Source organism: Palaemon carinicauda, chromosome 18 (genome assembly GCF_036898095.1).
Source record: "Palaemon carinicauda isolate YSFRI2023 chromosome 18, ASM3689809v2, whole genome shotgun sequence".
NCBI lineage: Eukaryota > Metazoa > Arthropoda > Malacostraca > Decapoda > Palaemonidae > Palaemon > Palaemon carinicauda.
In genome coordinates this window covers 29,554,829-29,567,328 of record NC_090742.1, presented here as the reverse complement: position 1 = coordinate 29,567,328, position 12,500 = coordinate 29,554,829, and the positions used below count along the sequence as shown (strand labels likewise).

Here is a 12,500-nt window from a genome sequence, read left to right as displayed (position 1 = left end):
TTTCACCGCACTTCAACGATAATTTCAAAAACAATGGTTTGAAAAATGTGAAGTTGCCACAGGAGCTGTTTTTGTTTCAAAAATATACAAGACTAGAAAAAAGCTGAATTGACTAGAATGGAATCACACTGAGCGATAAGGCTCACATTCCATCAACTTGCGGTGCAGTAAGCAAAAAACCTATTGAGCCTTGATCAAGTGAAAATATATTTTTTTTCATCTTAAAATTCATTGGAATGAATAAAATCCAGGACTCTATATCTTAAATATCAAATTAATTTTTTTTCCTTTCGATGGAAAACTTATCTGGAGGCTCTACAAGTGACATTTTTTAAAAGGGACTTTCCTTATTTTTCCGGAGGGAATATCTATTTTCTTTAATCTTTTGGCACGTCAGAGTTTTATATTTGTTATTGCAGACACCGTGACATGAAATGAGGCCAATATTCGTCAGCTTCAAAAAACTGCAATGACCACTCGAAGTGTCGCATTGCTTTCAAGTCTAAGATAAATATTGTCTTACTATGAGCTGCTGAAAAATCGATTTAAAAAAAATTGAATGGCTATTATTAATTTATGAATATCTAATACATACAAGTGCATCTAATTGGCTATTCTAAAGGTGATGAAGCCAATCCTTAATTTTAAGATTTTCCAATCACTCTTCTATACACAGCTTCTCCATTTATTCAATTTCATTCCAGTCAGACAGAAACCAAAAGTTCAAAAGAATTTCAGGGTAGGCCTACTCTCAGCATATTCATTTTCTATAATATCTCTGCCTAAAGGGATTGATTTTGAGAAGGGGATTGTTAAAAAAAAAAAGATCTTTACCTCTGATCATTGTTGTTTCCCCCATGTTCTACATTTGGTTTTAGATAGAAAGAGTAAGCAGATTAAAAGTGACAATCATTTACCTGTTAGATTTTTTGTTGAAAAAAGGAGCGAATGGACAGCAACAAAACGGAAAAAAGAGGCAGAGTATATTGATTAAATGTTCAAAAGGGATTTTTTTTACATGTAATGATTCTGATTCAAATGGACTCTTCAATGGAAAATGTTAAGCAAAATTTATGCATTTTAGAAATTGCGATGGTTGTACCAATTGTATTTGCCTATTTCGTGATTTTAAAAGGAGCTTATTCTTTAAAATACTTAAAGTTAAAAAGATAAAGCAAGAGTACTTTTGATGATTTGATTTCGAAAATCAATATTTACAGTTAAGGTTGGAAACTGGAAATAAGAAAAATCGCGAAATTTTCCCCTAAAATCAACAAAATTCGATTTTTACCGAATGGGAATGATATTCTTAGTAGGTTATTCTATTTCTGTTATGGTACACAGTTACATGTTACATTACAGTTTGTCAAATACAGTAAAGACTTTCGAAGGTAAGTAGGCTACGAAGCCCAAATTCGATCAAGAAAATAACAAGATATCTATTAAAGAACAGTCATTCGACGCTAGCATTCACATGTACTCCCATACAATCTCATTCCCTGACCTGTTGGACGGGAAGACTGACTAACAGTAGACTCGTAGTCAGTCTCCTTTGGTCGAGCCAGGGAATCCATTCACACTGGACGGAGTAAGGGAATAGGGCGCCTCGCAGTTGGGACGGCAAGTAAGGACTACGAACAACTATATGATGCTACACATTCACAAAAAATGGTTGGGTAAGATGCCAAAGAAAAAGAACAAATTAAGATGGCGGAGGGTTGGTTGATGCAGGTACTCATGCAAGTTGCCACATAGGAGCTTTGAGGACAGCCATTTTGGGAAACCAAGCCAGCCGGTCATTTTGGGTCCCGAGTGCAGCAGCCGTTGAGAATGGTTATAGTAGCCGTTGAGAGCGTTTATGTCTTCGTTGTGGTGCCCTAGAGGACTCTTTGGAATGTTTTAAGATCTATTCATACTTTCAGAAAACCCAAGGGCACCACGGGGAGAACGGGGAAAGGACGACGGAGATCACATGCCAACGTCTGAAGGGGTTTAGAGAAATAATTTCATCCTCAAAGGTAACCATTTGCAGTACCAGAAACAATTTTTACAACCCCACTTCCAAAGATCAACTTTACTGGAAACTATTGAGTGTTGGGAGGCAAAAACAGTAACGCAACTTAAGTCTTCTACTGTTATTTAAAGTGTCTCTAGAACTGACCGGTTCAATTGGTTTACAAGGGATACATTGCAGACGAAACTAAGTTTACTGATAATTTGTCACCAGTGAGAAACCAAGCTCTGGGTAAAAAAGGGTATTGCACTATCCCATACAACTTGGCATTATGTGATGACCTTAATCTGTGACAAAACAATGCAAGCATAAGGAAACTTGAATGTGAATTAGAGTGAAAAGTAAATGCAGTATTTCATGTTCATAACAATCGAACTATGAAGAATTTTTTTTTTCTGATTATGAAAACCAAATGGAAAATATAAGGTCTAAGTCACCGTTCGCTGTATCCCTTGTAAACTCAAGTCAGCTGCGTGAGAAAAAACCATTGCTCTTTATAACTACAAACCTTAATTTTACATCTTATGAATCTGAAACTCTTTAAGGAAAAAACTGTAATACGCTAAGGTAGTATGACTAGATACATTATGACTAAGTCCGTTAAGATAATATGTACAGTTAAAGATCATCAAAATTACCTTATCATTTACAACCGGTAAAAAGTTTTGACTAATTATGTCTTACAACATAGTAATCAGGTTGAAAACCCATACCATCGATAAAAGCGCAAAATGCTAAAATTGGAACTTTGTACAGCCCATATTTACGTGTGCAGGCATCCAGCGTCCACATACCAAGAAAATCAGCGGCAAAGCCCAATGGATAGATTTTCAGAGGGAACCAACAAAAGCTTTCATAGAGAAACTAAAGGGATTATCGCTTGTGATTTAAAGACTTTTGTCACTTTAACGCGTGTGATTTGAAAACTTTTGGAAAAAATAAATCTAAATGATCGAGATAGCTGCGTCAGGCTGCGAACAGACGTATTAAGAAAAATAACTCTCATAATATAACTTTTATCAAAAGGATTATAGGAAAATGGTTTAAACGGCAAACAGAGATTATTGACCGAAACGATTAAAGCGTTATTTTCAGAATAATTCAAAGTAAGTAGAAATAACCTTGGCATTTATGTACTTACATAAACTGCTTTGTATAGATAAAAAAAACCTACGCTTTCCTTATGATGATATCAACTCGTCCTCTTTATTCTATTCCCCATGGACTGTTCCATAATCTTACTAACCCCTGATCTAAGACTCGCGATTAATTCTATTATCTAAAATAAATAACACCACGTACAAGGGGTCCGAAGACGCTGGACTTCACCTACTTATTATTGTCTGTTCAGCAGGAGAGTGGTTGAGCCACTCAGACCTAAATGCGTATAATGATTACGGATTTTTCTTTATATTTCCTTATTCAAATCTTGCTATGGCACTTAAGAATTCCGGATTCCGTAGACAGGATAGCACGACTATCTATAATCATCCACGTCTAGAATTATTTTAAAATTAAAAGCACATGTCAATCAAAGTTTGGCGACGTGTTGTGTTTAGGCACTGTCGCATGAACATATATTTTTTTTGCATCTTTTAACTCCTTTCTATCAATATAACTTTTTTAAAGAGTGTGTACTGGTGTAATGTTAATAATAGTTTTAGAATGGTGCAAAATTGAAAATAAGTTCATATATTTGTTATACTAGCGCAAATTTAAAGCTAAGAAGCCAAAACCTCAAATTTTCATAATGTCGCAAAAATTGAAGTAGCCAAGGTCTGATTTTCATCTTGCTGAAAAACTGAAGTTAAGTGGCCAATGGTAATTTTACATCAATGTAAATTCGAATTTAAGTTGTCAATACATATTCTACATTAGTGCGAACATTTAAAGTAAGTAGCCAGTATTTAATTAAGAAGCCAATATGCGTCCAATGTTAGTTGCAAAATGAAGATATTTGCGACGAATGTGAACGTAAATTTCAATTTCCTCAGGCGACAGAAGGTCAGAAAAGATGCCAAGAAAAGGAGCCCGTGCGACATCGCCATCAGCATAACGTCACTGTAAACATTTCCACTCTAATGGTGCAGCATCCGTTACTCGTACAGAACAAGGCAATAAGCATATTATGGACCTCAACAAGAATGCTTACATTATTTATCATAAACGTAAATAAAGAAAAAACCTAAAAAAAAGAGCACAAAAAACGTAATTACATGTCAACTTTCATTGGTATTGCCATTAAGAATATTTTAAAGTGTTTCCATTTGTGTTTGAAAAAACGTTTTTTCTCTTTTTACAAGCAAATATTGGGCAAGCTATTATTTTAATCGTAACATTATATTATCATACTTTTATGAACATGAAAATTTGTCAAAAAAAAAAAAAAAAAAAAAAAAAAAACTTTCATGATACTTTTATGAAAAAAAAAACCTCAGAATCGCCCAAGTAATAAATAACAGCAGTTCAAAGTCTGAATAAGAAAAATATGTGTACATATATTTATATTCACTCATATTTAGCAAAACCTCGAGCAGCTCCTGTCAGTGCAATGTGTTTCTTTTGCATCACCAAGTTAGAATCGCTGAGAGGGTCACATTAGGTCATCGACACCTATATCATAAGGTACGAGGTCTTTTGATTAATTTGAGTCCTCTTTTCACTGGGCTTCTTCATATACGTAACACAAGGCTAAAAGCATTCAAGCAATCACTTATTATTTGCTTCGATTCGATATATTCCAAAATGACTAGGTTCATGTGCATTGCTTTCAAATTTTCACTAAAATGTTTCTTTTTCTGTGACGTAAATTCCATAGTAGAAGAATCTGTTTTCCTGAATGATCCAACTGGTCACCTTTGGTTTTCATGTGAATGTAAACAACTCTGCTAATGTTTTCCATTAATATTAAAAAGTGGGTTTGGAGCTGCAACAGGTTAATTTAATTTTCACATCAGTAGTCTCACCTTCGCCTTTTTTTCTCCGGCCGAGTCGTTTGAGAATACACGAAAAGACAAAATTCCTCTTTCCTTGTGAGAAAATCACTCAAGTTCTGTCATATACTATCTTACTCGTCTAGCGTCAAGAATAGAGGAGAGGAAATAGTACCGATTCATTAATGATCACAAAGGTAATGGCAAGAAAGTAACAACTACACAAATAAATAATATGTATATTATATATAAATATTTCACAGGTCATCTAAGTCTATGAGGTTATCGAAGTCTAAATTAGCGTCAAGTAAAGACAGTGTTTTCGCTTCATCCCAGTTCACCTCGGGACCCCACCCGTGGGCGTCCTGGACCAAGACGGGGGCCGAGGCGGGTTCCAGGGGCGTGAGTTGCGTCAGTCCGTTGCAGAAGGTGTGTATGGAAGGCAACTCCGTGTAATGGCCTCCTTTGCCCCACCCTCCCCCGTCACAGACGCCTCCTGTTCCAGCTCCTGTTCCATCGACGCACTTGATTTCCAAGGAGGACGCGAGGGATTCGGCATCGTCGTTGGACGCTTCAGAATACTCCGGACTGGTGAACAGCTCTGAATCGTCCACACCCAGGGAAGCAGGACTCAGCTCGAAGGACGGCAGCGTAGGAGAAGTGGTCGTCGTCGTGATGGTGACGATGTGGGGATGCTGTTGCTGCTGCTGCTGAGACATCTGCTCCTCGGATACGTGGACCATCTCCTCGCTCGGAACGATGAGATGCCCCTGAAGAAGCTGTTGTTGCTGCTGCTGTTGATGATGATGGTGATGAGGATGATGATGGAGATGGTGCTGTTGCTGACTCGTTACTGGAATTGTTATTGGGTACGTTGAGGGGTCTCCGGTCTGGCTGATGTCCGTGACCAGTTCCTGCGTCCTGCAAGACCAGGCGTCCTCTGCAGCCTCGTTGCCCAGTAGTGCAGACCAGACTAGGTCATCCTTCAGATTGCTCTCGGCTCCGTGCATTGTGCTCTCTAACTCTATACCTGTAGAAATAGGATGGCAATTAGTAGGGTTTGACAATTAAACAAATGAAGGCAATGGAATGTGAAAAATTATATACTTGTAGTGGTATGTAAAGTAGTACGGCACCGCTTGATTTTATTGATGTCAATCGCTAATAATAGGTTTTTCCAGCTGTAGAAATAAAGCATTGTTGCAGACATTTTTGGGTAAATTTTAGCGAGTTTCATTATAAAATCTCCATATATACAGTATATATATATACTGTATATATATATATATATATATATATATATATATATATATATATATATATATATATATGTATATATATATATATATATATATATATATATATATAGATAGATAGATAGATAGATAGATAGATAGATAGATAGGTAAAGAGAGAGAGAGAGAGAGAGAGAGAGAGAGAGAGAGAGAGAGAGAGAGAGAGAGAGAGAGAGAGAGAGAGAGAGAGAGAGCAGTTTTCAAACTAAAACTCATTGAAATTTGCATAAAATGTCTGCAAGAATCCATCATACTAATTCACAAAAAGGGAAACCTAAAGACCTGAAAAATTATATACCGCCCAATATGTTTACTCTCAGTAATATATAAAATATTTAGAAAGATTACATTAGGCCGAATCAAAAGACAGCTAGACTTCAATCAACCAAGAAAATAGGCAGGCTTTAGAAGCGGGTATTCAATAACTGACCATATCCATGTAATTAACCAGCTAATGAAAAAATCAACAAAGTATGACAAATCACTATGTATGGCATTATGAACTATGTTTCTGTCCAAACTTCAGCAGTAATAAAAGCCGTTCAAAAACAAGGAATAGATGAATCTTGTGTTAGAAGAATTTAAAATACCTATAATGGATATACAGCTATCTTAGAACTACAAAAAGATAGTGAGAAAATGCCAATTGAGAAAGGAGTTAGACAACGAGACCCCATCTCTCCTAAATTACTCATAGCATGACTGGAAGAAGTTTTTAAGAATTTAGATTGGGAAAATGTTGGAATAAACATTAATAAGGAATACCTTAACAATTTTAAAATTTGCAGGAGACATGGTTCTACTTAGTGATTCATGGGAGGAATTGCAAAAGTTGATAGAAGATTTGAATAGAGAAAGCAGAAATGTATGACTGAAAATGACAGTAAAACTATGATATTGCTTGATGAAAATGTAGAGGGACAATAAATTAGTGTTATGGACGAATTTCTAGAGATTGTTAAAAAATATACGCAATTAGCACAGACAGTGTTTCCCCAGGACATGAGACCGAAGTTAAAAGAAAGATAAGGATGGGATGTTGAGCTTTTGATAAACAAAACGATATTATGAAATGTGAAATGTCACTCTCTCTAAAAAGAAAAGTATTTAATTAGATGGTCCTACCAGTATTAACCTATGAATCAGAAACTTGGAGCCTCAGAAGAAAATAGTTACAAATCAAAGACCTATGGAAATAATAATGAGACAGAAAAAAGAGCAACATGGATACGAAAGCAAACTAAAGTAGGGGATATTCTAACAACATGAAAGAAAAAGAAATGGACATGGAGAATATATATATATATATATATATATATATATATATATATATATATATATATATATATATATGCCACCATTCTATACATTACATATGACGATATCTTGGATCTTGAATATGTTTGCTTTACACTTAACTCTAAATGTCATCTTTTCTTGGAAACGATTGAAATAAATTTGGATATGCAAAATGCATCGAAGTTTGCACAAACACTTATAACGAATTTTAAAATCCGAACCAACTAAAAAGGGCCGTAGAAATTATAAAATGAAAACAAAATTCGATGTAAACAGGTCCATCTGTTTAGAACCTTCACGGATTAATTTGATTATAATTAAAGGCGGTCAATGTGAAGGGGAATCAATTATCAATCCAAATACATACTTCAGTAAACACTCAAAGGCAATGGTAAGTTTTAATAATAGCCACATTAATCCACAAATATTGATATTTCTAAAAGTTACCAATGGATGCAGAATATTCAGTAATTTTATTTGAATGTGTTTATGTATTAATATATAAACATAAATGTATTCATTCTTAGTTTCAGCCTGGTGCACAATAGGTGAAAATGAAAACTGATAGTTTGCAAAATAAGTAGAAGTAAGGATGAATAAGAGTAAGACTGATAGTCTGACCCTACATGATGAGTAAGAGTAAGACCGATAGTATACAGGATAAGTAAGAGTTAGACCAATAGTCTACAGAATAAGTAAGAATAAGACCGATCGTCTACAAGATAAGTAAGAGTGAGACCAAAAATCTATAGAATAAGTAAGAATAAGACCGATCGTCTACAAGATAAATAAGAGTAAGACCAATTGTCTACAGAATAAGTAAGAATAAGACCGATCGTCTACAAGATAAGTAAGAGTGAGACCAAAAATCTATAGAATAAGTAAGAATAAGACCGATCGTCTACAAGATAAATAAGAGTAAGACCAATTGTCTACAGAATAAGTAAGAATAAGACCGATCGTCTACAAGATAAGTAAGAGTGAGACCAAAAATCTATAGAATAAGTAAGAATAAGACCGATCGTCTACAAGATAAATAAGAGTAAGACCAATTGTCTACAGAATAAGTAAGAATAAGACCGATCGTCTACAAGATAAGTAAGAGTGAGACCAAAAATCTATAGAATAAGTAAGAATAAGACCGATCGTCTACAAGATAAATAAGAGTAAGACCAATTGTCTACAGAATAAGTAAGAATAAGACCGATCGTCTACAAGATAAGTAAGAGTGAGACCAAAAATCTATAGAATAAGTAAGAATAAGACCGATCGTCTACAAGATAAGTAAGAGTAAGACCAATAGTCTACAGAATAAGTAAGAATAAGACCGATCGTCTACAAGATAAGTAAGAGTAAGACCAATAGTCTACAGAATAAGTAAGAATAAGACCGATAGTATACAGGATAAGTAAGAGTAAGACCGAGAGTCTATAGGATAAGTATGAGTAAGATGGATAGCCTACAGGATAAGTAAGAGTAAGACCAATACTCTACAGGATTAGTAAGAGTAAGACCGATTTTCTACTGGATGAATAGTAGTAAGTCTGCAACTTGTGCACCACGAACTTGTGAAGATTTTATTTCAAGAGATAGGCAACTCGCACCTGGAAACTTTCAGTCATAATAGTAACAACTTATATATAATTTCTGAAGTCTCATTTGCCTTGACCTTCAAAAATCATAGTTGCTTCATAACAGAAAAACGTAATTCAGTCAAAGCAACTTTGTGAAGCATGATATTGGTCTACTCATCTTTGTAAAGAATGAAGACATTTATCGGTTCACCGAAATAAAAGAGGGAGATCTAGATTTTTACAGACTGAATCATAAGCATGAATTATGACCTACTTGCCATTGCTGGTGGACTACATCAATCTGCTCATTGTCATTTTTGGAAAATAAAATAGTCCTATTAATTATTGTTTTGTTAGGAAAATTTTGTTTACCCACTATTAGTTCTGGAGGATGACATTGGTCCCCTCACCATAAAGAAGGTATTTGTTTATTCAAAATATCATTGAAGTATGACGTTAGTTTTCTGACTTCCACTGTGTAGATAGACGCTACTTACTCTGCATCATTATGATGAAATACAATGGTTTACTCAACGTCATTGTAAGGTAAGATAATACGATAATGCTTTCCGTGTTGGAGCCCTTAGGCTTGTAGCATCCTGCTTTACAAGCTAAGGTTGTAGCTTGGGCTTGGATAAAAAATAACAATACTCTATGCCTATGGGTATAAAGTAAGCCAGTGGTTGACCTAACATAATTATTGCAAAAGATATTGGTTTACTCACCATCATTACAAGAAATGAAAATGAATTACTCACCTTCATTAAAAAAAATGAAAATGGATTACTCACCATCATTAAATAAAAATGAAAATGAATTACTCACCATCATTAAAAAAATGAAAATGGATTACTCACCATCATTAAAAAAATGAAAAAGGATTACTCACCATCATTAAAAAAAATGAAAATGAATTACTCACCATCATTAAAAAAATGAAAATGGATTACTCACCATCATTAAAAAAAAATGAAAATGAATTACTCACCATCATTAAAAGAAATGAAAATGGATTACTCACCATCATTGTGGAGGAAGACATTAGTACGAGGAGGTGGCTTGTTGGTAGGCGGTGGCATGAACGCTGCTTGCACCGGCTGAACCAAGACCTTGACGCTATGTTGCTGCTGTTGTGGGTGCTGCTGTTGCTGTGCTTGGTGAGGTTGCTCTTGGTGTTGCTGCTGGGTGGATCTTCTCTTTTTGCTCTTCGTGGTCGACAGAGGAGAGGGTCGAGCAGGGCGGCGCTTCTTGAAGGCACCGTCGATGAGGGTGTCGGCGTGCTCAGGGTCCAGACGCCAGAAGCCCCCTTTTCCGGGCTCGTCCTTATTGCGTGGTACTTTCAGGAAGCATTTGTTGAGGGACAGATTATGGCGGATGGAATTCTGAGGAAAGAATAGAGCAAATGATAGTGTGATATATTAAAGGCAATATTTGGTACCTTTCTCCGGCAAAAGAAAAAAAATAAAACATGAAATGATACTGCATGTCTTTTGGGAATATGGAAACTAGAAAATAACGGCACTCTTCAGCGAGAAGGATTCGGAAAATCTGAGTGAGTTTTATTAAGCACTTAACCCTTTCAATATTTTTGATGCTGCATTGAAGAAAATTGGGAGAGTTGGAGAGGATGTCAGTGCCAGTTTTAATATTGCTACGGGAATGACTAGGTTAAAAGTCTAAAATACGTACAAGTAAAATTTCTCCAAGTAGCCCCATTATGTAAATGGAGAGGAAAGACAAACGAAATGTAAAAGAGAGAGAGAGAGAGAGAGAGAGAGAGAGAGAGAGAGAGAGAGAGAGAGAGAGAGAGAGAGAGAGAGAATGTCAAATTTCCATAAACAACGAGCATCAACATGTCAACTAAATTAACGAATTTGAGGACATATCAATGAATTAATTAAATTGAATATAAAAACCTGATGATATGAAGTAGATGACATTTCAAGAGTATTACTGCAATAAGGAATACATAGATTACTAAGGATACTAATAAAGTATTAAACAGTTATTAAGTGGATGGTAACGAGAGGGAAAAATATCTAAATATTTTAAAAACTGCATGCCGGAGGGATTGCCAACATGCTTCCCTTTATTTATCCCAAAGAAAACTAGAAAAAGGAGGAAGGAAAAAAAAGAAATGGTGTTCAACCTAAAACGATTTCATGAATAGCATTTGTGCTTCAATTAAATTAGGTTTGAGAGATAAAAGTTTTCATCTTTTGCAAACGTCTCTTTGGATCGCAAACGTTTTAGTTATCAGGAGTCGTTCTACAACTAGGTAGCATTCAGGTCTAAACCCTCATTAATAGATAGGTAGATAGATAATTAAAAAAGCAAACTAATAAATAAATCCTGGTGTTGTTTATGGTTATAGCTTCATCTTAAAATTCAACTAACATCCTTATGTCCATAGCCTTCACCTTTTACAGATTTCGAGTCACTGAAATTTTTATACATCTCGAGGAGATACTGTGGAAACGAATTCACAACTTCGTTGACAGAAGTAGCAAACAAATCGGTTATTCATTTTTCCAAGTAGCCTAACACTTAGGGCAGCATTAGCCCTGTGGCTTGGGAAAAGCAGAGGACTATGCAACTTTTTTTTTGTTTTATTGTTAAATGTGAAAAATATGGATTATATACCATGGTTGTAATATTGCCGTAATAAATTGTACGCGAAGAGAGAGTGAAATATGCTGGGGGTGATGGTGTGTGTGTGTGGGGGGGGGGGGGGGGGGGGGGGGGGGGGTTGCGGCCCGTTGGGGGATGTCGATGGGCCTAAAAGAAGTTCGAAGCCTCAGGGTCCTGTAATGGGTTAACACAACACTACGTAACCTCTTTGGAATACTCTTCTTGTGACGTAAAGGTGAAGTCATTACTAAGCAAGCATGCGTGACTTGAAAATTGCTATAAGTATGCTGCCTACTCAGTGACAGGGTTTTGAACAAACTATTCATAAAGCTACGATATAACCCATTCGTGTTACACAGATCTCCGGGAATTATATATCTTTCTGATTTGGATCAAACGCCGGTTACTCAAGTATTTCTTTGATGAAACATAACTGGTTATAGGTAATTTCTCTTCTTACCCAGGAAAACTTCAAATTGCAAAAAATTAATCTATTATATCAAAAAAAAAAAAAAAAAAAAAAAAAAAAAAAAAAAAAAAAAGGGGAGGGAGGGGGGGGGGGGTGACCGATTTGTCTGGCTTCCTAATCTAAGAATTTAAGATGAGAATATATATTATTTTCAATTTATTACGAACCTTTTTGTAACTTTAAAATTTAGAAACTACTTGTTTTCTGAAGAGGAAGGAAGATGGTCCCATCGAAAGATCAAAATAAATGTCATATTTCCTAAATTGTGGGTTTATTTTACCTAAA

The 12,500-nt window shown here is 35.5% G+C and overlaps 1 protein-coding gene across 2 annotated transcripts in view; it reads right to left on the bottom strand.

The window, feature by feature from the left end:
- Window positions 1–12,500, bottom strand: part of LOC137657744 (forkhead box protein J1-B-like) — a 183,531-nt gene that overhangs the window by 301 nt on the left and 170,730 nt on the right. For both annotated transcript variants that reach the window (XM_068392213.1, XM_068392214.1), the window contains exons 5-6: window positions 10,137–10,497; window positions 1–5,977 (exon numbers count right to left, since the gene is read on the bottom strand). The exon at window positions 1–5,977 is cut by the window's left edge and continues 301 nt beyond it. In XM_068392213.1, the coding sequence (XP_068248314.1) occupies window positions 5,205–5,977; window positions 10,137–10,497 (1,134 nt within the window). In that variant the 3' untranslated portion in view covers window positions 1–5,204. The remainder of the gene's footprint in view (window positions 5,978–10,136; window positions 10,498–12,500) is intronic.